Genomic DNA, 26,495 nt, shown 5'->3' with positions numbered 1-26,495 from the left:
ACAAGATAAAAAAGCGTCATTTCAGTTGACAGCTGCCAGGTTTATTATTATTATTATTATTTTAATTTTTGATAAAATAATTATAACTAAATTGTTACATACTAGTATTTTCTCAATGGCACATGTATTTGTAATTTTTTTTAATTTCTTTCGTTTTTTTTCTGGATCATATAATATGTTAATTAACCTATTACACTCTTTTATTTCAGAATCCATTTCATCTCGCCAGTCCAGTGACAATTCGCGCTATGTCCGAATACCATAAAGGAATTTCACTATGTCAACGGTGAGCCAGGAGAATTCATGGAAAACCATACACTATTATGGAAATCATTTAAATAACAATAGAAGTTCGTACACGGATAAAGTTTTGAAGAAACGAAAAAATGTTTATGACGTGACAAAATGGCGGACTAAAGCAAGATGGCGGATGACGGAAAGGATGTTATTAATGTTTATGATTTTGAATGTTTTGCGAGTGACTCACGGAGAAAGTAAGCTTATTGTTCTTAATACCTTCTTGGGAATTCGGTTAAATATAAAATTAAGCTTTAAATGTAAATTGAGGTTTTTATATGGTTTTACAATGGAGACCAAAGTTTAGACCTGATTTATGAAAAAAGTAATATGGTACACAAATTCTGCAACGAATCATTTATCATTGTTAAACATAATCTTTATTAGTAGTTGCTATCATAGCTGTTGATAAACTATCTAAAAGCCAGATAAGGAAAACTTTTAGTATCCGTTTGTTTTCTTTTTAACGGTGAAACAGGCTCTTAATCCCATGTAAATTATTTTTCAGGTCTAACAAGCCGTGTTCTGGCCTCCATTCTGGGTTATCCCAGTACATGCAATGTTGGTGCAGAAGTGAGACCTTGCACCTTGTCTCTTACCTGTTGGCTACGAGGAGGAGTTAGGGTTAGGGGTTGTGGTAGTGGCTGGCTGTTCTCATGCTGTATAGCAGCTGAGCCGTCAAGAAATGATTTTGATAACACGTATGTACTGTTCAAATGCTTAACATATAGCCTTTGAAGTGACTATAAATTGATGAAGTAAATAAATTGTATGAGGTTTAGCTGATAAGTAATCCTCAATGTTTATGACACTATTAGTCATGGTCATCAATTTAAACTCAAGTATAATGAAAATGAATACATAAATAACGTGTATATTAAAAATAAATTTATGCGTTCAAAATGCAGAGTAATCATCTTTTAAATAGTATTTGTAAATAATTTCAGGATACCCTCTTCGGATTGGAGGTATGAGTACAAAGTCGTACCGCCGAAGTTGCGTCAAGTTCCACAGCGGAGCGTGGTTCCTACTAATGTGTTTCGACGAAGAGTTGACGATGATATTAGTCAGGTATATTTATATTAAGATTGTAATAACGCCATAGTAGAAGCGTTTTACAGCCTTGTCTTACGTCATCTATGAATTATCTTTCTATTTATTAGACAGTGACAAAGAGAATCAGGGTATGGTATGTTTGTAATGACAACAAATAACGCCTCGACTTGCAATTAACGGCTCTCAGTAGGATTAAGTAAGGGCTTGGAAATATGAACAACATACAAGCACAAGTTCGTACGTTTGCATAATTTGTATGAATCGATTTCAATGATTCTTCTTGCATTACAATGCATGCTACGCTTCAGCCTGTAATATCCCACTACTGGGAATTGGCCTCTTTCCCTATGTAGGGGAAGGATCAGAGCTTAATCCACCACGTTGCTCCAATGCGGGTTGGCGGATATATTCCCTACTATGAGTAACGATCGCTATCAGGTGTACATGATAACAACCGGGACCGACGGCTTAACGTGCTCTCCGAGGCACGGTGGGGAGACCCACAAGGACTGCACAAACACCCAGACCACGGCAAACACCTGTATGGCCAATACAAATGTTTGTCACATGCGGGGATCGAATGAAGTACACCTGATGGCGATCGTTACTCAAAGTAACTCGTAGTGGATTAAGCTCCTTAAGATGATCCTTCTCCTACAGGCCTATTCCCAACAGTGGGATATTACAGACTGAAGCGTAAGCGTAACTAACTAAATAGATAGTCGACTTGGATATATTTCACTTTTAATTATTGATTTGGTTCATTATGAGGTTGGTTTTATTTATATTACATTCTACATCAGTTTTGAATCATATATATGTCCCAATACAACATGTACTAGTACCAAATATGTAAAAACTCTTCATTATTTGGGAATCATATAGCCCAATAATTATTGTGACTCACAAAACAAAACAGTTACCGAAAATTGCTTAAAATGATGATTGAGATAAAGCAGCGAATGTACCTTACTACATTACAGATAATCATAAAAGCATGGTTTCCAAGGAATAAATTTTGTTTGTATAATTTTCCAGGTGGACTGTGGTCTACCGGCTACAAGAATTTTACAAAAAAGAATTATTGGGGGCAGAGAAGCGAGATTTGCGGAGTTTCCTTGGCAAGCGCATGTCAGAATATCTGAGTTTCAGTGCGGCGGTGTATTGGGTAAGATTTTCCGTTAAAAATTAAATACGCTCAAATATTTTATTATTAGTAACAAAAAATGTTCAAGTACAGTTGCTGTTCAGTGCGAAATCTTAATTACACACTTATTAAAAATTTTTGGTAAACAAAGGCTTTTTTGCACAACATTTATATAGCAACATATATTTCAAAAAAAAAAAAAAAAAAAAAGAAATACATAGTTTTGGCCTAAATATTGTTATAAGGAAAAAAATCATTTTTTCTTTTGCACGTATCATTTATTACTATTACAGTGTGTTAGTTTAATACATTAATATAAATCCATTAAAATATGTTTAAAACTCATTCGAAGTGGCCTTCATGGCGGTAAGGCTTTAATCTAATATATAACCATAACCTATCTAATTACTAAATTAGACTGTTTATCGACATAATTTGGTTATAAATAAATAAATAAAAAATAACTCTAACCTGTCTAACTTCAAAATGCAGTTCTTAATCTAAGGCCTAGCCCCATTGGCTGCAATACAGTCTTCTAAACGTTGAGGTCAGTTATCAATAGAAGCACGCACTCTTTTTAAAATGGGAAAACATAATGAACAATCACATAAAAAATTACAGATTCGAAATTCAAAAGTAATATTTTGTTTATTTTTAATTGTAACAGTATTTTTGGCCAAACTATGTATTAGCTGACTTTATGAGAGAAAATTTTAATTTTTACCGGTTTTCAAGAAATCTTTAGTGAGTTTAGGCTGACTTTTCAGTTCAGTAATAAGGGTTTATGGTTTAAAACAATATTTTCTTTTCAATTTCAGTATCGAGATGGTACGTCGCAACAGCTGCACATTGTGTGTCCCGAGCTCGAACGCGTGACATTGCGGTGTGGCTCGGTGCCTTGGACACTACTGCTGGTACCCATACTGCGAGAAAACTTGGGTATGTTTAAATTAGGACCAACTGTACAAAAGCTTTTATTAAGCTAGTTTCCTTCAGTTTAGGGCCATATAAAGATATATGAAGGCATATTATAGCCGAAATTATAAGTGAAAAAAATGAGGCAGTAGTTAGTGAAGTTGCATATTTCGGTTATAATATCGATTCTTATATCGCAGTTTAATGGAAGGACGCCAGTTTAATAACATTTTGTATTAGAATTTATTTGTACTTGAGAGTAATTACGTTAAATTGAAACACTTATATCTTAACTAGCTGACCCCGGAAACGTTTTTTTTTGCCATATATGTTATTAACAACTTGATCCCCCCTTATAGCTTAAGGGTGTGAAAAATAAATGTTGGCCGATTCTCAGACCTACCCGATATGCATACAGAATTTCATAAAAATCGGTCCTGCTGTTTCGGAGCAATACGGTAACTAAAACATTGCGACACGAGAATTTTATATATAAAATTTCATTTAGTTTCATATTATTCGGTAAAATCATTATTAATGGTTCTGTATCGTTCTTCTTTAACCTAAAACCTGGATGTTATTGTGAACATCTTTTTTTTTTCTTCTTAATATTAGTTATTCTTCTAATCATTTCTAACAAACGTTTAAAAAAAATACTACGGCTAAGATTTGAGCTCTTAACAGTCCTCTGCTTTTTATTCTCGACTGTGTACATACTTGTCACACCCACTTATAGAAGGAACTATGAAATCAGATAAGTCGTAAGATGTTGATTTGTATAAATTAAGAATAATTTTAATGTTTCTTAATTTAAACAACCAGATTGAAAATATGTGGATATATGTACCGATGTTGGTTTTATTAAAATAATTTGAAGAATTGAAGTGAATCACTAGCTGTTTCGCTTTCACGGCCAAACTTTTATGATGATAATAAAAATATGTATAGCCGAACATGAATTATAAGAAACAGTAAAAGTTGAAAATGGCAAGGTCACCTTTATAGTCTGTTAATAAATGTTTAAATTGAATTTTTATTAGTGATTGATTATTGATAAACTTACTGATCAACTAAATATTGTACTTTGCAATTCAATTATACTAAAATTCTTTGTATTACTTGACGACCGCTCTGGTGTAATGGTGCGTGTGTGGTATCGGCGGTGCCTAAGCACCGACGATCGCGGGTTCGATTCCCGCTCTTAGATATTTGTGTTTATATATTCTGTATGGTTGTAAGTCCTTGTGGGTCTCCCCACGGTGTCTCGAAGAGAACGTTAAGCCATCGGTCCCGGTTATCCCGGTTACACCTGATAGCAATCGTTACTCATATTAGAAAATATATATCCGCCAACCCCCATTAGAGCAGCGTGGTGGATTAAGCTCTGATCCTTCTCCTACATGATGATAGAGGCCTATGCCCAGGGGTGGGCTATTACAGGCTGAAACGTTGTATAACTTGACGTGATAATGTATGTTGTGACAACGTGTAATTAAAAGAACATTGATATTCTATTGTAAGCTCATGTGTAAGAAACTATTATTAATATATTTTTTGTTGATAATAAATAAAGAAATAAATATATCTTTCAGGGTTGTCCAGAAAATTCTTCATCCGCTGTTCCAATTCCGTATTACACAGCCCGATAGATACGATATTGCCCTTCTCAAGCTGTCTAGACCGATTATATATACCAGCCACATCTTGCCGATTTGTCTACCGGATCTGGACCTTGAATTGCGAGGAAAGTCAGGCGTTATAGCCGGATGGGGAAAAACTGATGCCAGTAATGGTCATACTGGCACTAACTTACTGAGATCTGCTACTGTTCCTATTTTAAGTAAGTAATTCAAACTTGATTAAAATACACATGGGGTGAAATACTATGGGTTTCGTCAATTTATAAATGTCTTTTTTTTAATGTGACGATGTTGCAAGTTCGATTCAAACTCGAGTTAGATATTTATATATTTAAAAATATTTATTTCCGGTTTGAATATCTGTCCACAAGGTAGACCCATAAGGATTTCCCCACCGTGTCTCGGGAGCACGTTAAGTTGCCGGTAACGGTAGTTAGTATTTATGACTCATAGCGATTATTATTCATAGTAGTGAATACGTCTGCCAATCCGTAGTGGAGAAGCATAGTGGAATTAGTTCCAATTCTTTTCCAACATGGAGATCCAGCAGTGGGCAGGCTGAATCGCATCTCGTCAATTGATACGTGATAATAATTTTGTATCCTCCAGGTACAGAACAATGTATTACCTGGCACCAAAGCAAGCAGATCTTAGTTGAAATTCACTCTGAAATGATATGCGCCGGCCATTCAGATGGCCACCAAGATGCTTGTTTGGGTAAGAAATATCTGTAACATAATATTTTACTTATCTGTCCCCAATTCGTTAAACTTAATATTTTTACTCTAGAACCCCACTTTATTGACAACTCTGGTTTGGGAATCTTTATATAAACTTCTTTTTTATAAACTTCTAAAATGAAATTTTCGTGATTTTTAAATAATATGTTATAATGTATGGACAGCTACTACCAGGATAAAGATTCCGCTTAGAAGAGTCATTATAAGAAATTTATTCCTTGAAAAGTCAATACATATTTTTTAGCATGAAAGTAAGCCTTTTGGACCTTTGAACATACGGAAGTCTATTGTACTATTACTGCCAGTTTTTAAGATCAAAATCAATATTTTAGCCGAAGAGTGTGTACCGTTTCAATTAGAGAATTCCTAACGTTAGGAAACTATTGATTTCTGAATATAACAAACTGTTATGATGTACGATTTCTTTACTCATTAGTAAACAGGAATACTAGCTACGAAAAAATTGACATGAATTTTTAATTGAAAATATTATTACAGATTACAAATCTTTATATTCTAGTACCTACGTTATTAACAAGTTACTTTTCAGGTGATTCCGGGGGACCTTTAATAGTCCTGGACAGCGGAAGGTATTATTTAGTTGGCATCACATCCGCTGGCTTCGGCTGCGGCGTGGACCACCAGCCGGGGATCTACCACAACGTGAAGACCACCGCCGGCTGGATCAAAGAAATTATCAGTCCAACTTCTAACTTCATTGATTTTTAGTTCCACACAAAAGACATTTAATTTAAATTAGAAAAGAAATAGAACTTTGTTTAAGTTTATTGTTGTTTTCAGAAGATTACTATTTGTTTTGGCAACATAAGGGTAGTTTGGGATCTCGAATCTTCTCAACTCACATAAGTCCCGCATAACAGAAAATGTACAAAGATAACATTAACGATCAGTAGCAAATAATGCAGATTATTTTGATCTTCTTATTATTGTGCGTTATATTTTTAACTGCTTGTTTTAAAATTCTTTTGGGGCGGTTTATAACAATTTCAAAAATCTTAAAATTATTTTTTGGATTTTCAATGTTGATGTTACTTAAGCCTAGCGCAGTTTAATGCAAAATAAAAGCCTCTCAAGTTCCCCTTTCCTTCCTTAATTTCACCCCAAATGTCAACATTATATCCAGGCGTATTTTAAGATTCTTTGCCCAGAGCCATTTTGATATGCCGCCTTGTAAATTAAGGGAAAAGATAAATTATGTACTAGAGATTATTAGCGTATGTATTAATTAGAGTTCTCTACATTCTCTGTTTCCAAATAATCGATTATACTCGATGAAACATTTGGGCTGATTTTTTTAAAGTCATACATTGTTGTAGACATCGATTATTTTTTTACATCCCTACTACGTATGCTCGGCTTGCTGCATCCCTCGTAGAATGCCATTCCGGGCCATGGCCCTTTTGGCCTTAGGCTAAATACACCCATGTTTCCAGTTAGTGATCTAGCGCTGATCGTAGAGTCACCGAGCCAGAAGGCAAAGTACACTATGTTTTATTCCTCCAGAAACGCCTGTTGTTGTCTATCACTATCTTTCTATTCCACATGTCCGTTCCACATGACCTTGTCAAAAATTCAGTTTTATAATATATAAATAAGCTTAAGAGGTTTTTAATGTGATATTTTTGTTGAGACCAATGGTAAAATAAAAAATCAAATGGCTAAGAATGCACTAAACAAATATAACAACAGTATAAAAAAATATTAAATAACTTTAAATGACGCATATGTTTTTGATATTTTATGATGATACTGCAGTAAATAGCAATGAATGAACATTACTGCGACGACGTATTTAAAAAATTTTGAATTATCAAATCTACCTAAACTATATTATAATTTATAAATAATTATCTGATATTAGAATGCGATTGTTAATAGAGTCATTAGCTGCTAATTTATTTTATTTTCTTTAACTATTTATTGTGTACATCAGTTACGTCACTGATAAGTCAAAAATATGTATTTTAATCTTTATTTAAATGATACGATTAATAAGTAACCAATGCATACATTAAACATAAATGAGACAAAGGAAATAGTTTCAAAAATTATTTCGTCATGTATTCTTTACTTGTCCTTACCATTCAATTCATTTTATAAATATACAAAAGTACTAGGTTGTCTGGAAGAAATGGCTAATTAGCCATAAGTCCACGCATTGTACTTCACTGTCTATAACTATCTTTTAGCTTTGTTTGTAATATATTTGTGGTGTACAATAAATTATGAATAAATGATAAATAAAGTAGGCACGTTTATAGCATTGATTGAAAAATACTATCACAATACGATGTTTGTCAAATGTTGATCGTCTCCAGCTCTATGTATACATGTGTCGTAGGCACATCTTTTACATAGCTTCTGATCTGGTCTGAGCAGTGAAATAGTCTATCAAATTCATAATGGGTAATCATTGGTATAAGAAGCGGTTTTCTAATTGCAGAGAGAATATCAATTTGTACTGTCAATTTGAAGCTAATTAACGTTATTAAGTTTTGATGCAGTTTATCATACCAATACCACAAGGTTATTATTATACTTTTAAAATTAGTAGATTACCAAAACTGTTAAAATAAATTATTATTATATTTCATTGACTACTTTGTAGTAGTATAACAGAATACCATCTTTGTTTAACTGATATAGCTTCCATCAGTGGCATCTGGCGAGCGTGGTTTTTTGCCGCTCGGGGCTCACCGAAAATTTGCTGCCCCTACTATACAAATTTAATTATTTTCTACCAAATTAATTTTATACACATTGCGAGCAGAATTTTTATTATTTTAATTAATCAAACAAACTCTAATAAAGGAGTTCCAATTGCGGACATAACTTCGATTTTTTTTTGTCATTTGAAAAAAATCGTGATAAATTCGTCGAACCCCTTTCGTGTGTCGTCCGGAGCGATGGCTCACCGGCAACCCCCACGCTACGCCACTGCCGCCTAAATTTTATTTTGTCTATCTGTCTGCTATTATGTTTCTCAGCATACGATTAGTGTAATGCTTTCGTCACGTATTAGTTATCTCAAGAAATTGTTTTATTTGACTATTCAATTATACTTGCCATCAGATTGTTTTAAATTTGGCTGATATGATCTCTATTTATGATTTTGTTATCACGTGTTATTTGAAAAATATAAATTATAAAAAAATATGTTTTTTTTTTTTATAAGTGATACCTACACGTTTAAAAAAAGTAAGTGTGATTTACGCTGGCTATGTTCTTTAGTTTTTTAAAAAACGCGTCAAGAGACGAACTTAAGCTGTTGTCTTTAAATCAAGTTTGCTAATAAAACTAACAGCTTAACAAAAGAAGTCAAATTTTTTATCACAATATATGATCTAGTAAGCTGAATAAAAAGTATATTTCAACTAGAAGCTGTTGAATACTGGACATCTATATTATAAAAGTTCAAAGCCATCCAATTAGGCCATCTTTTAAAAGAAAACCTTGGAATTAAACCAAAAACATAATTATTGAATCACATATTTACAAATCGCGTATCTCTTTGTGGAACTTGTAAAATCACTTTCAATATGAAACTCTACCGTTATCTGCATACAAAACTTATTTTTAATTCAAATACTTAAAGTTCATAATTCTATAGCATTAATGAGTGATTGGTCAACCGGGAACTCAAAATTTATTAAGGAAATTAAGAGTTTACGCTTCACTCTATAAGATTCATTTTAGTTTGAATTTAGATATTTCATTTAACAGATTTACGTTCAAAGTAATTTTAACTTTATTACGTACACAGGAGGTCCAATTTTCATTTTTTTAAATATTAAGTTGTAAAGTCGTGTTTCAAATGTCAAACAGCACAGTTGGTGAGAATGTCGCGGCGCGTCGACGTATTCTAAATTCAAATTTCAAATATATTTTTTCCGAATTATAGTCAGTCAGGTGTGATTTTAAATATTCGTTACAAAATGGTGGGAAAAGTGACATTGTATTTTTTAATTGTCGCAGTTATGGCAACGGTTATGGATGGCCAGACCTTGGGAGGTAAGTGAAAGGAGTTTTCAAACAAAGTTTTTATACGCTTGTAAGCTGGGATAGCTATGTATAAATGTTAAATTATGTAATGACGGTTTGAATTTGTCTATATTTTAAGGATTCTGTTTTATTTTAATGGGTTTTTGGTAAAAGATAAACATAAAATATATTTTCAAGATAAACATTTATTATATGTTTTAATGTTTATGAAGAATATATTTAAAAAAGCGAGTATTACTATTATTTCTTGTCCTATGTAATATTAGACAGAAATCCTTTACTTATATATTGTATTTTAGATTGTTTAAAAATGTTTGTTGTAACAATATTCATACATATGATCTTTTTTGACAAAATAGTAAAAAATAAAAAATAAAATTGTGTTCCATTTTTAATTACTAATGACGTCATCATATCATCTTAATATTTAGACCAGTAACACCACAATCTATTTTTTTTTTATTATTATAATTTTATCTACTAAATAATTTAACGAGAGCACATCACACTAGTTCACTTACGCAGTTTTAGTCACATTAAGATTCTCGTCAAATTCTTAGTATTCAGTTACTTTTTCCTTATACAAGTAAGAGTCCTTATACAGGTACTCGTATTTTATGGCCTACAGCTTCCTATAACAGAACAAAAATATTCATTATCATTTCAGCCTATTGCAGTCCACTGTTGGACATAGGCCTACACAAGTTGGCGCCAAAAATGGCGTGAACTCTTGTGTGTTGCTCATAGTCACCACGCTGGGCAGGCGGGTTGGTGACCGCAGGGCTGGCAGCAGTTGGATGATTATCCCGCCATCGGTCGGCTTTTTAACTTCCAAGGTGGTAGTGGAACAGTGTTATCAAAAAATATTATTATTGCTACAAAAAACTTACGAAATAACACAGACAGACAAATAACAAGACAGATAAATAAAGTTCACAGCTATTACATTAGTTTATAGAGGGCAAGGCCTTTGACATAATCTGATAAAGTTGGCTATTATAATTTAGATTACTTTTCACAAATTTTTTACGTATATGATAACAATTTTTTTTTTTTGATTTAAAAACACATACTTCTGACGACCGTGACCTTTTTGAAAACTATAAAATATAAATACTTCTTTTTAAATACGTAGTTCCGTTTTAAAAACTTATTTATTTCTGGCAATTTTTGTCAGTTAAAGAAACGTTCTAGTTCATTCTTTTATTTTATTTTAGTTAACAATAAAAAACTCTACTAAATAGTATATTTATTGCCGACACTATTAATTCGTCTTCAGAGAATAAGTCATCACTATTAATGTTTTAATAAAGTTAATGCTATTTACTGTTTATTTCAGTACTGATCAGTTATATATTTAGGAAGAAGAAAACCAATGTTTATTACAGTGCATTAACATAATTACGCTTCAGCCTGTAATATCCCACTGCTGGGCATAGGCCTCTTTCCCCATGTAAGAGAAGGATCGGAGTTAAATCCACCACAGCAGGCTGGCAGATATATTCCTTACTATGAGTAACGATTACTGTCAGGCGTAAATGATAACAACCGAGACCGACGGTTTAACGTGCTTTCTGAGGCACGGTGGGGAGACTGCACAAACACCAAGACCACGACAAACATCTGCATGGCCGATACAAATGTTTGTCATGAGCGGGGATCGATTCCGCAACCGCCAGCGCAACAGCCACAAATCAGTGACGTGACCGTTTCGCCAAGGCGTCGTCAACCTAATTATTATGGCGTAATTGTACGATGTCGGGTTACTCGTTAGCACTAATCAGCAACTCACATAGGAAAAGGAACAGAAATGAACCCCGATATTTAATTCCCGACAGTCGCATGTTATGTCCAACCTGAACAATCATAAATTCCTTTATTTAAGTAGGCTTCAAAAGCACTTAAAAGAGTCATTTTAAAAAGCATATAATTTATTTTAATCAGTTAATTATAGTTGGTGTGACGCCACCACAGATTAGGCATGTCGATTCTGCAGAGAAAGCTTGCCAGAAACTTAATAGTTATCAACTTTAAAAAAACGTTAATATATACTAATATTATAAAGAGGAAATATTTGTATTTTTGAACGTTTTTAATGGAAAAACACAAGAAATACTGAAACCATTTTAAAAATTCATTCACCAGGTGTGGGTGTGACTAAGTGACATAAGCTACATTTTTACAGAAAAAAAGAATAGCAAAATCATGTAATACAAGCAGGTAAAGCCGCGAGCGGAAAGCTAGTATAAAATAACTGTATTTGCTCGCAAACGAAATTACATCGAATAGTAATATAACGTAGGTAGACAAAAAAAAAAACAGTCGAGTGAGCACGCAGTATTGAAGAAAATCAAAAAGTACTCGTCTGATCTTGATTAAATTTAAATGGAACAACACGACAACTACCTTACATTTAAAAAAAAACATCGAAATCGGTTCACCCCGTAAAAAGTTCAGAGGTAACACACATAAAAACAGTCGAATTGATAACATCTTCCTTTTTTGAAGTTGGTTAATAAAATATTAAGCTGCGGTGTTAGGTTGACTGCAATAAGGTTCTTGTGTCAACTATTCATTTCACGCAAGTCGAGAGGGTCATGAAGGTCTTAGGTAATATTGTGTTTCCATAATTGCGTCTCGAACTGTGTAATGTCAACGCTACTTAAATCGTCTGCTGCAAATCGGAAAGCCCTGTTTAGGGCCTATCAATTTGTGGCAGACGATTCCCTATTCGGAGAATTCCAATTAGTTAATTTTATTTTCATTACAGTGTTTATTTTTATTTAGTAAGTCTGTAAAGAAAGGTTAAGAAGGCAGATCACTTCAGCCACAGCCACGAGAAGACAGGGGGTGGCAATATTCTTTACTGCCGTAGCCACACAGAAGATAGATATCATATCTAAAAAAGTCTCATTGTAAAACACAAATAAGTTAAAATATTAAAAAAAAAAAAAATAACTGCACTATCTGCATCATTCATTATTTAATTCTGACTTCCAATAGGCCGTGATAGATTACGCTATGAATCATATTACGGGAAATGAGACTAGAAATATCAATTTGTTGATTAAGCTTTGCAAGGTAATGTTATTAACACAGCAGAAAAATAGCTTGTTGTTTTATACGCGTAAGTCTTGAGTTACATAGCTTTTTTAAAATCTAATACGCTTCAGCCTGTAATATCCCACTACTGGGCATAGGCCTCTTTCCCCATGTAGGAGAAGGATCAGAGCTTAATTCACCACACTGCTCCGATGCGGGTTGGCGGATATATTCCCTACTATGAGTAACGATCGCTATCAGGTGTACACGATAACAACCGGGACTGATGGCTTAACGTGTTCTCCGAGGCACGGTGGGGAGACCCGCAAGGACTGCACAAACACCCAGACCACGGCAAACACCTGTATGGCCAATACAAATGTTTGTCATGTGCGGGGATTGAACCCGCAACCGCCAGCGTAACAGGTACAATCCATGGCCGTAACCGTTGCGCCAACGCGGCGTCGAATTTTAAAATCAAATGAGATGCCAAAATAAAGTTTCTAGAAATATCTACATATCACACTTGTTTATTATACCGAAATGATGGTATAGACACGGAAATGATAAATACCTATCACAAATTCATAACTTATCATTCAATTGAGGATTATGCGACTTAAGTTACAACTTATTACTCGGTACAAGATTATATAAATGACTAGCTGTACTGTTGCTACGCTTTTTTTGTGGTCGTACCAACTCAGAAACCTTTGTGGGCTCATGCACAACACTTTGCTGACATGACATGATTAAATGTATAATTTACGATTCTATAAAGGACGTACAGGCAAACATTCATTTATATATATATATATATATATATATATATATATATAGACTAGCTGCGCCACACAGTTTCACTCGCCTAATTTCCGATTTCGTTAGAATGTCGGGATAAAAAGTAGCATCGATGTTATTCTAGATCTTCGGCTATCTACGTACTAAATTTCATTGAAATCGGTCCAGTATTTTTCGAGAACTGCAGTACTTTCTATTTTAGAACGAGTGTCTAAGGCTGCACTAACAGGTTCCTACCAAATTTGGTTAGGCAGGCGAGAAACTCGAGCAGTGAAGGTGAGCGTTGATGCGCATCTCAAAGGGGGCCTCCCTAAACCTACACCTAGGTCGCAAGTCCTGGGAACTGCTCCGAGTTTTTCCTTCTGTCACACGATGGACCCGGCACCCGCACGGTGAATCCATGGAATGCTAAAAAGTTTGTCTTTCTCATATGGAAAGAAGTGGTTTCTGCCTACCCATACGGGAAAAAGGCGTGATTATATTATACACACATACACTCATCATCATAAATTTAGCATTGATAATATTTGTCCTGGACGGCGATGGTCCTTCTGCGAGACAGTAATGTTCCAGAATGAGAACGACGAGCGGATGAGAGAGGAGGTCACCGACGAGGCCTCCGTCCGCAGGCGACGAACGGGGGTGCGTAGGAGGCGCTACTTAATGCACCTCCAGTAACGCCCCTGTGCTCGTGTCGGGCCGGGAAGGGAACCCAGTCCTGCTAGACATGGCGTCGTCGGGATTGTTCAGAGGTGAGCCGGACAGTCCCCATGGAGGGAAGTCTGGCCTTTTCGCCGAGGCCAGCCGGTCGCTGGAGGGATCCTGTTGATCCGGGCAGCAGATCCGGAACCCTCCAATTAAAGCGGCTGAAGGCTCCCGCAGGGGTTTGGTCGGTAGTGCACCCCCAAGTGTTGAAGCCGACATACGGTCTAGGACTGGCTACCCGGGCATCCTGGATATCACCCGTAAATGGGTTTCCCTGTGATAACAAAAAAAAGCATTGATAATATTTGTAGGACAACAATATAGGGGTTAAATGGCGCTGGTTACAACCATGAGATTTGTTTGAATTTATAATAGTTCAATTTTATATAAACGATATTAGCTATTATAAAATTACTATACTGCCGTAACTGTTAAGTTTTTTACCGATTTTTTTACAGTGATATATGAACATGCATTCTGAATCGGTATTAGCATCACATCAATATTATTATATTATATATTTATTATTTCTATGTATATTTATCAAAAATAACTAAAACAGTCGGCTGTTACCTGTAACACAAGCATTAAGTTGCTTAACATGGGAACAGATGACCGTGTGTGTATGTTATAATATATTTATTATTTCACTATCAAATAAAGAAACAATATGTATAATTTCACAATTATAAGTAGCAAAAGAAAACAACTATACACCAAGGTTTGTATAATGCTACAGTTTACATTTCATAACGGTAAAAAACGTAGTAAGTAATAAAACAATCTCAGTAACAGTTTTAGTTGGTATATCAATTTTTATACAATTCATTTTAATCACCTCACTCACTTCAGCTTATTGCAGTCCACTGCTGGACATAGGCTCTCCAAGTTCACGCCAAAAACTTATTTTAATAATTACATTTAGAATACACTGCTGAATTTAGGTCTGCTACCTCAGTGTTATATGATTTAAGTATAAGTTGCCTATTACGTATATACGCAAAAACCTGTTTTAGTTGTGGCCATCATAAACGAAACGTGTCTGTGGAGTCACAAGCCTGTAGGTCATATGTTTCCGGCGACTTTTCGAATGAATCATAAATATTATTTTGCCTTATTTAGTTAAATAAAAAATAATTGAATATGTTTTATTAAGCAGTGATTATTTGATTATGATATTCGTAAATGATTAGGTAATGAATCGGTTTATTGTACAATAAACAGAGAACTGTTATTTAATAGCTTCTGGGGATGTTCGGGGGTAGGGTCGACAAAGTGCTTGCGATGCTTCTGGTGTTGCAGGCGTCTATAAGCTACGGTAATCGCTTACCATCAGGTGAGACATACGCTTGTTTGCCGACCTTATTGTACAAAACAAAAATTATAAAAAAATAGCTATTGTACTCTGTTTCACTCACATTCATTGCCATCACAACAACTATCACCAACATTTTCACGTGATCTCGTTTGTATGGTAGGACATCTAATAAATATAGATCGTGATTCGCGGTAAAGAAATTAAATTGGGTCTGCCTGTACTATAAAACTGCTGGGGATCCCCTCTTTTTCCAGGTAGGGGAAGGGTCTGAGCTTAATACACCACGCTACTCCAATGCGAGTTAGCATGGTATAATTCCTACTACTGAGTAACGATCGCTATCAGGTGTTTATGATCCAGGATCAACAAATCAACGCTTGCTCTCCGAGGCTCCAATCTTTCTCACATATTGAAACACCTTAAGAAGTCTAACAGTGGCACATTTACTAGAAGTTTTAGATGTGTCCAATTCAGAAATTTTATACGAATAAAGCATTTCACTTATATGGAACTCACCGCCATTATCATTTTAAAACTCCCGATATTTCAATGACAATGCAGGCGCCATAGTCACGGGCCATTCGGCTCAAAATAATATCAATAAGTACCTTGTTTTTTTTTATGTAACTAGGTAGGTAAACAAGCGTACTGTTCACCTGATGGCAAGCGATTACCGTAGTTTACAGACACCTGCAACACCAGAAGCATCGCAAACGCACTGCCAACCTTATCCCCCCACGGGCTCTGGTCACCTTACTCACCAGCAGGAACACAACATTGCTTGAGAGCACTATTATTTAGCTGTGTTCTTCTGTAAAATCGAGGTACTAACCCAGTCGGGCCGCTCCATATTTTGAGCAGTAAATTTCCTGCTATGGCCAACCTCAGTTATTAGCAAAAGCGTCGATAGTGGCCGTGAAAGCATAAAAACCGAATAAAGCCTTGTGTACGTTTCTAAGTATAAGTGTTGTCGTTACATGAAAAAAAAAATCATTGTCTAGCTACAGTTAGGAGTAATTTTACGCTCAGTGACATTTTCTACGCGGTTGCTTTCAAATAATTATTTTATAGTACGTATACGTTACGCTGGTGTTATTACGAGCTGTATAAAGATTCATTATTTCAACTTTCTCGAGAATATATGTTAAAATGAGAATACCCACAATTTCACCTACGTTTACCCTAAGCGTTAGGTTATCGCTTGGTTCCTATGTCTCGATATGGTGTTCTGATGATTTGCTTTATGACCTTTTCTGAAAAATCATTATAGTGCTTTAGGTTCTCGACAAAATCGTTCATAAAATCAAATGATAGATTCACAAGAAGATCCTCCTTTCTTTCGAGTACTTTATAAGTAATTAATTTCAACTATTACATAATTATGTACGTGCTTACATATACTTCTTCTAACCATCTTGTAATCTATAATATAAAGATGAGTCGCTGAATGTGTTGCTAAGCGCAAAACTCGAGAACGGTTGGACCGATTTCGCTAATTCTTTTTTTAAAATATTCCTTGAAGTACGAGGATGGTTCTTATGGAGAGAAAAATTCAAAAAAAAAAAAAATTAAATTTCCTGAAAAAGTCTAAAAACAACACTTTTCTATACTCCCATACAAAAGATTTGTGATAATACTTAAAAGTCAATTTGAACTTTAATACCATACGATAAAGTTTGTGTTAGGCGATACGAAGTTCGCCGGGTCAGCTAGTCAATAATAATTAAAATATCTCTTAAAGAGTGTCTCATAATAAATTATTAATCTATTTCAAATTTTATTTGGCCACTCCATTGATTTCGTTATTGTTTTGAAAGGTATATTTGAAGTAGCCATTTCTGCTGCTTCGTTGAATTTCACTGGCAATCCTATAGCTCACAGAGCTTAACTAAATGTCTAACTGGATATTTTAAGTGAATAATTTATTATTGTCTTTAAATTATGATTTAATTGCCTCAGACATGTAAATATAACAATATAATAATAATAATAATAATAAATATTCTTTATTGTACACCAAAGAAAAAATATAATATACTAAGATTAATCTTAGCTTTGTACAATAGGCGGCCTTATCGCTTAAAAGCGATCTCTACCAGGCAATCGTGTTGCGGATGATATTATGACCGGTGAATACAGACAGACATAGGTGTACTGATATCGAGTAATATTATTGTATATTTATATAAAAACATATATAAATAATAAAAACAGACGTAATGTACATATTAATATATCGGTAGTAAAATTTCGTTCCAGGTCCAATGCATGGGAAAGTGGTCGTGTGCTATATAGCGACATGGGCAGCGTACCGACCGGGTGCTGGAAAATATGATATATCTGATCTAGAACCTTCTTTGTGTACGCATCTCGTGTATTCCTTCGCTGGATTGGACGAGACCACACACAGCATCAAAAGTCTTGGTAAGTTGTATAAAATTTTCGTACTAACTTGTTTTATAAGACCAGGGTAGAAAAAATTATAATAATCGTACGATTGTCTAAATGGTAAGTGGTTGTAGCTATCTATGTTCTGACAATCACAAGCAAGTTGTAGACCCTACTTCCACTGTGGAAAGTCTGTCTAAGGGTACTGAAGGCGTTAATAATATGTGGTAAACGCTAAACTCCAGTTGGGCCGTATCCTTGTTTGGCAGTCGGCACAAAAAACAACACTTTTGATCAGTAGTTAAATAGTATGTACCTGTACTATCATTCATTATCATCATCATCATCATCATTTCAATCAGTTCATTGCTGGACATAGGCCTCCATAAGTTCGTGTCAAAAATGGCATGAACTCATGTGCATTGCCCATAGTCACCACGCTGGGTAGGCGGGTTGGTGACCGCAGGGCTGGCTACTGTCATTAAATAGATTTAATTCAAAATTATGAGTGCCATAGTTAAAAATCATAATTCTTTATCTAATGCTTAAATTAAATTTGAAGAATATATTCTGACATATATAGTAACAACTGTCTGAATCTGATGCTATATTATTATCATCAATTCTTTCAGACCCCTGGCAAGATCTGGAAAAGGATTATGGAAAAGCTGGTTATAAGAGGCTGGTTTCCTTAAAAGAAAGATACCCCCATCTCAAGGTAACAGTAGCTATTGGTGGATGGAACGAAGGGTCACCTAAATATTCGGCCATGGCATCTAAACCCGAAACTAGAGCAAAATTTGTGCAGAGCGTATTATTCTTTTTGGAGTAAGTTTTTAATATTTTTTTTATATGTTACATACAACAAAACTTTATAAATAACTAGCTGTGCCCGCGGCTTCGTCCGCGTGAAATTTAACCAAGAAAGTTATTGTTCAGTTCGCAGGGTTGTAAAATAAATAAATTTCTGAAATGAAAGTAGCCTAAGCTACTCTTTATTATACACCAGGTGCCTGGTGCCGTGGTCTGCCAGTGGAAGTCCTGTCAAAATCGGTTCACTCGTTTCAGAGATTAGCCGGAACAAACAGAGACAGACAGAAATTGGAATTATTGTTGTTATTTAGGTATATTGTACCGTGTATATATCCATATGCATGTAGTAAAAAGCAGTTATTTTAATATTACAAACAGACAATTTTATTTATTTGTATGGCAGATAGCAGATGTAGTAAGGAGTAACATTAGCTACTTTCATTATAGACATTTATTGATTTTATAGCTCTGCAAACTGAAGAATAACTTTATTGTTAAATTCCACGCGGATAAAGTCACGGGCACAGCTAGTATGTAATATTTTTAATCAATAATATTTATAGGTTGAACAGAATTTATAAATAAGGAGCTATATTTTTTTTCGCCTTTTTTTAGTCATTTTAACTTAAAAAGCCTAAAACCTAAATGACGCGATTTTGGAGTTTCGTTTACAAATTGTATTGAAAATTAATTAATTATTTGGCCTATATAAGTAATCTCCTCCTGGGGAATTGAGGATAGGATCGGCAATGCACTTGCTATACTTCTGGTGTTGCAGAAGTCTATAAGCTACGGTAATCGCTTACCATCAGGTGAGCCGTAGGCTGGTTTACCGACCAAGTTATATTTATATATATAAAAAATTGGCTGCTTGGCTCTTTCGTGTCATGTATTGACTAATTCGTTGGGTACACAGTCAACATTTGTCTAGACTATGATTAGTAAATAACTGTAAATAACAATATACTTAAAAGTGTTATATGGTATTGGAATTTGTGTTAAATACTTCTAACATAACATCAGTAAAGGTCAGATGTAAATCAGCTTATGTAGCTAATTATGTAAATCAAACTGGTACATAATTATAATAAAAAACTGGTATAATATAAATATAATTAGAAGTTTAGTAACAACTCATCGGCGAAAGATTCCATCATTATTATGAAAAAAAAACGGACTTAAATGAATGAATGAGCGAGTGATTAAATTAATGAATTAAAGAATAAATTAATGAAACAAAGGAAGAAGTAAAGAAAGAATGAATCATTAAATGAATAACTGAACGAACAGTCTCTTAAAAAACCTTATCTAACATGCTGCTATACTGAGGATTAACAGATATTTTTTTCTAATATGAGTGACAATCACTATTAACTATCTATGGTAACATCCAGGACCAATAGCTTCCGCACCCTCCGAGCTACGATGACAAGATTCACATAGAGTTTTCACATAATTCGAATACGCATGGCATTTCCGTGCATTTTACTTCCCTTTTCTAAATAAGAGATTAGGCCTTAAAGGAATACCTAATTTTAAATTATGTTGAAAAGATAAATAAACATCTTTAACGAACTCACATGGTCTCCTGTGGTAAGCAACTTAATGCTAGTGTTTTAGGTAATAGCTGACTGATATAGCTAAATACATAATTGGATTATGTATATATTTTTTATGCGCCTCACGATCAACGACCCTCACTAGGATTATTTCTTGTGTCAGGGTCCGTCCGAATACACACATACATACACACACACACGTACACATACACACACACATACACACACACATACACAAGCACAAACACCCAGACCACGACAAACATCTGTTGACCAATACAATGTGCTAACACGCTAGTCTAACTTTAGGACTAAAAGGTCTAATTTATCTCGAAAGAATTGAGCACAGATTGTAATGACAAATCCTTGTTGTATTTTACTCTTGATATTGATATTTCTTTCTGACCTGTACCATGATATAGAGTAAATATTTTCATGTTTGACAAAAGTATTTTGTACCGCTTCATTTCGTATGGACTTGCATCTAAATCTCAGACGATTACCTCGGGATGTTAAGAGGACAGACAATTGAACTAGTATTAAAATCTTTTATGTTTAACTAATCCTACGCTTCAGCCTGTACGCTGTATGCCCCATGTAGGAGAAGGATCAGAGCTTAATCCATCACGCTGCTCCAATGCGTGTTTGCGAATATATTCCCTACTATACTATTTTATAATACTGTGTTCAAGCAGTATTGTGTTCCTGTTGGTGAGTAAGGTGACCAGAGCTCCTGGGGGGATTGGGTCGGCAACGCGCTTGCGATGCTTCTGGTGTTGCAGGTGTCTATAAGCTACGGTAATCTTTTATCATCAGGTTAGCCGTACGCTTCTTTGCCGACCTAGTGATGTAAAAAAAAAAAAAATCTATGAGTAACTACTGCAATCAGGTGAACATGATAACAACCAGGACCGACAGTTTAACGTACTCTCCGAGACAGGGTGAAGAGACCCACGAGAACTAACAACCAGACTGGAATTAAATATTTGTATAAGCACAAACATTCACTCCAAGCTGGAATTGAACCCGCGACCGTCGGTGTTTAGGGGCCGCCAGCACGGCGCACGCAACATTGCACCAGAGCGGTCGTAACTAATCCTACTTATAATTTTTTTTCAGCACGAACAACTTTGATGGCTTGGACTTGGATTGGGAATACCCAACGAAGAGAGGAGGTAACCCAGAAGACAAAGCCAATTATGTTTCTTTGGTTAAGGTGGGTCTTTTTAATTGATTTACGTAGGTTCCAAAAAAGACCATAAAACATCCAATATACTTTGATTTGTTAACGAGTAGGTATATAAATAAACTACGAGATACTGACATTTGATTTGTACTTAAGAGATATATCACTTTTACATAAGTTCATGATTTTTATATATACTTTAGAGGATCTTATTCACAAATCATTTATTTTAACAATTTATCTTAATTAACTATAATTTCAATTTGAAGGAACTTAAAGAAGCGTTTGAGCCACGTCAGTACATCCTCACAGCGGCATTGGGCGCTGGTAAGGAAACAATGGACAGCGCCTACGAACTTGCCAAATTAAGTCGTTACTTGGACTTCATACATATGATGTGTTATGATTACCATGGGACATGGGATGGTGTGGTCGGTGCCAACGCTCCGGTTAATGGGATGGGTGATAAGGATGTGCTTAGTTTGGTGAGTATTTGTGAATTAGTTGAACAAAGATAATAATAATAAAAAGAAAAAGATTACAAGATAAAGATAATAGAAAGAAAAAAGCTTTGTTGGTTTGTCTACAAAACTTGTTTTTGTGGGAGAGCCTGGTTATTGTGTATTCTTAAAATAAAAGATTACATAATTATGTTCTTGTGGAATTGCGCATTGAATATCTTAAGTTTACAATATTCTGTTTTATTTTTTCTACTAGTGTCTGCGGTAGGCAAGTCAATGATACTTCTGATAACCTTTTAATAAATATTTTAGCTTAATCTTTTCGCACTTGGCTATAGTTACGGCTGCAAAGAATATAGCCACCCCCTCTTTTTCCGTGGGTTTCGTAAGTGGTGACTAAGGGATAACACAGTTCCACTACCAACTTGGAACGTAAAAAGCTGACCGATGGCGGGATAACCATCCAACTGCTGGCTCTGAAATACACAGACCAAAGACGGGCAGCAGCATCTTCGGTGCGATAAAGCTAGTCCTGCGGTCATCAACCCATCTGCCCAGCGTGGTGAATATGGGCAACACACATGAGTTCACGCCATTTTTGGTGCGAACTTGTGGAGGCTATGTTCAGCAGTGGACTGCGATAGGCTGATGTGTGTGTGTGTGTGTGTGTGCGCATGTGTGTGTTTGGCACCTCATGTGTAGAGTTAACAAAATATTATTTATCAATGAGTGATTGTAATAGAATTACAGAGTCACATGTAAATATTAAAAATATATATATAAGTTTTCTATTATTAATATAACATTAAATCGTTGTGAAATTACTTGTTACTATTATTCAAACATGCTTTTTACAGAAATATACCATTGACTACATGCTTTCCCATGGTGTCAGCCCCTATAAAATGGTTCTTGGATTGCCCATGTATGGAAGAACGTTTATCTTGACAAACCCAGGCGTTAAGAGCATAGAGTTTGGTGTCACACCAGCGAAGTCCACAGGATTTGCTGGTCCTTGGACTCGAGAAGCTGGTTTCATTGGATACAATGAGGTGCGTTTGTAATTAAAGTTTATTTTCAAAGGTCTTTAAAGGGTTATTATATAATCTAGTAAAGAATATGACAAAATGGCAAAAGGGAGGATATTAATTTGAAAATAATATATGAATAATTAATATAATTTGTAAGAGTCACTGTGGAATTTAATGTTGTTTCTTATCAGCGCTATCTATATTCAAAATCACATATAATTATCATGAAATGACTATTCAAATTAATTTTTAAAGTTTGGTTGAATATATTGTATAGACAGACATCTGATAGAGATCGTAACTCATGGTAGGGAAGTTACCCATCAAACTACTGTGGAGCAACGTGATGGACTACTCCCCTCCAATCCATGTTATATATTTAGAAGTAGTATTAGCCACTTATAGGTTGCTTATAGGCTATTTATATATTGATAGGTTGATTCATTCATGTATTCACTTACTCACTCGTATTATTGGTTCTTGTACTTATGACCAATTTTGTCAATTATCCTACACAACTTACAATATTGAATAGGCATATTTTACTATAAATGAAGTTTTACTTATTAACAACACATAAATTAAAATTCTGTTACAAGGTCTGCATGGAAATGACGAACAAATCATCAAAGTGGACTCGCCATTGGGACGACCAATCCGCTACGCCTTATCTAAGAGATGGTGATCGGGTTATAGTTTATGATAACCCAAGATCTATAGCTATTAAAGTAAAGTAAGTATCATTACATAGTATAAAACAAATTCGTTTCCCACTGTCTGTATGCTTTCTGTTTTCTGTACATGCTGTATGTTTTCTTTAGTAAATAGAGTTATTCCAGAGGAACGTTTATATACATGCATAATATAGTAGAGGAACACTGATAGCTTTTGCAGCCGTGCGAAGCCGGGGCAGGTCACTAGTTTTTAATAAATGTGAACTATAAACAAATAAAGTGCATTTAATATACTGCAATTGTTATTTTAAAAACTGGACTCAATTTTGGTGACGTTGCAAACGCTATAGTCATAGAGGATTGAGAAAATAGAGTCTATACTAGAATGTCTAGCTTTCAGAAAGAGTAAACAACACATATTTGGCTTTTTTTAATGGAATATTTCACTTGTTTTTAGAATGGCCATAGCCTACGGTCTAGGAGGTTTGATGGTTTGGAGTATAGATACAGATGATTTCCGAGGTTCATGTGAACCAGAGGATGGAGCGTATCAGGATTTCATCGACCAGTACAACGATATAGTCGAAGATCCACTACTGGAAGAAGCTTTGAAGAATCTCAATTTACCAGATGGTTAGTTGTTCGTTAATATTATTTATTTTCGAAAAGAGACAAGTTCTTTTTTACCAAGTTGATAAATTAATCTTTGTTAGGTAACATCGGATTGTTAAAATTGTGTAACAATAACAGTAGTGTAATATCAAGTATCTTAGAATAATAAAAACAAATGAGGTCATGAGGCTTTGAGGTTACGGTGGTATCGTCACATGTTCATGTTTTGAGGTCAGTTCTCTAATGTATACTCAAAACAAGATTACATTTTATTTTCATTTTTATCTTTGTTGGGTATAACGCCACAACTACTTAATCAATTTAAATGAAATTTATCACAATTTGACGCAATCTTACAAGCTAGTACACAGAACACTTTTTATCCAAAACAATAGCATACAAGGTAATGGGTACAGTATATTACAGCAGTGACTTTTCAATCATTCACTCTTCAATTCAGCGAATCATAGAGCAGAAATTCTTGAAATTTCAGTACCTATATACCTTAACTGAGGTAGGGCACAGCAGGAATTTCCTGCTCAAAATATGGAGCAGCCCGACTGGGGTAGTACCTCGACCTTACAGAAGATCACAGCTAAATAATAGTGTTTTCAAGCAGTATTGTGTTCCTGTGGTGAGTAAGGTGACCAGAGCTCCTGGGGGGGATTGGGGATTGGGTCGGCAACTCGCTTGCGATGCTTCTGGTGTTGCAGGCGTCTATAAGCTACGGTATCTCTTACCATCAGGTGAGCCGTACGCTTGTTTGCCGAACCAGTGATATAAAAAAAAAACAAAACCTATATGTAAAGCTCATAGACAATGATATAAAATTAATAAATATACAATTTTTTTAGCTAACCGTATTGAAAACTTAAGTAGACGTACATCATACGTTGTCTCAAACAACAAACTACACCTCCGTCTACCAGAACCTGAATTCTCCAACTACCCTATAATGAGAACTATAAATGACGCAACAACACTCGCCCTAGAAGAGAAGAAGATAATGGACGAAATGAAAGCAGTGACAAGAAGTAACGAAGTAGAAGATAGAGATGATGAAAAGAGCTCAGCGAAGGTTGTAACTGGTGGGATTGTATGTGTTCTAATCGGGTTGATGATTGTTTTCAAGCTTTACTGACTGGATGTACTGTGATTGCTGTCTCAAGCATTAGACTAACTCTTAGATTATGACATTGATGTCAGACACTTGTGTCCATGTAGCTGAAATACGATTCAGTGTTATTTTTGTTAGGTTATAGTGATTATTCTGTTATGTATGGATTAATTTTTATGGTGTAAATAATTCTTTTCGAAAATAAAAAAGTTTAAACCTAAGATTTTCAACGGAGCTAGTTTGTAGTTCAAGGGTTATGACAAGATTTATATATATAGAAATGGTTTACTAATCTGTTAAAAAAACAACATATTTATATACTTACTCCTCTGGCTCAGCGACCCGAAGTGGATCTTGGCCTCCGACACCAAAAGTCTCCAGCGGTCCCGGTCCAGAGCTATTTATTATATATTATACATATTTATATAGTCATTTTTAAATAAAAAATATTTTAGACTACTCGAAAAATTGATACTCATAATCATAGAATAAAATTTAGAAATGAACAAAAATCTAATATGTAATTCAGTTCACCTAATCGAATTAAAATACTCATTTATATTTACTGTTTTCTAAACTCTACATACGTAATATATTTCTAAATAATATTATTAAGAATTTGTTTCACTTGCTTATATATCTATTTGACATATCTATAATATAAAAAGTAGCATATACTAGATAGAACTTAGGTTTTTTTTTCACTATCAAATTTGACTTTTTTGTCACATCTTTTCGTTACTTACTTGTATTTCGAAAGTTGTACGATGTCAGTTTAAGTTAAACAGGATGTAATCGTCAGTTTTGTCTTCTGGTAATATTTTCTATCGGTGACTCATATGAGAGATAAATTTTATCAGCAACCAGTAAAATTAGTCTGCTTCTGGTGTTGCAGATGTCCATAGGCCACGGTAATTGCTTACCGTTAGGTAAGCCGTAGCCCGTACGCTTGTTTGGCGACCTAGTTATA

At 34.8% G+C, this 26,495-nt stretch overlaps 2 protein-coding genes across 2 annotated transcripts; both read left to right on the top strand.

Annotated features, from left to right (window-relative positions):
- Positions 1–277: 277 nt before the first annotated feature.
- LOC123667750 (serine proteinase stubble) lies at positions 278–6,578 on the top strand. Its single transcript, XM_045601590.1, has 8 exons — positions 278–494; positions 806–998; positions 1,245–1,368; positions 2,392–2,521; positions 3,319–3,439; positions 5,008–5,255; positions 5,665–5,772; positions 6,346–6,578. The coding sequence occupies exons 1-8, from the start codon at positions 278–280 to the stop codon at positions 6,522–6,524; spliced, it is 1,320 nt and encodes a 439-aa protein (XP_045457546.1). The 3' UTR covers positions 6,525–6,578.
- Positions 6,579–9,648: 3,070 nt separating this feature from the next.
- Positions 9,649–25,746, top strand: LOC123667840 (probable chitinase 2). Its single transcript, XM_045601678.1, has 9 exons — positions 9,649–9,827; positions 17,944–18,108; positions 18,705–18,900; positions 21,564–21,660; positions 21,900–22,115; positions 22,949–23,143; positions 23,722–23,855; positions 24,254–24,429; positions 25,263–25,746. Exons 1-9 carry the CDS (start codon positions 9,752–9,754, stop codon positions 25,547–25,549), a joined length of 1,542 nt encoding a protein of 513 aa, XP_045457634.1. The 5' UTR covers positions 9,649–9,751; the 3' UTR covers positions 25,550–25,746.
- Positions 25,747–26,495: the final 749 nt, after the last annotated feature.

Source organism: Melitaea cinxia, chromosome 29, assembly GCF_905220565.1.
Source record: "Melitaea cinxia chromosome 29, ilMelCinx1.1, whole genome shotgun sequence".
Lineage (NCBI taxonomy): Eukaryota > Metazoa > Arthropoda > Insecta > Lepidoptera > Nymphalidae > Melitaea > Melitaea cinxia.
This window is presented reverse-complemented; position numbering and strand designations above follow the sequence as displayed.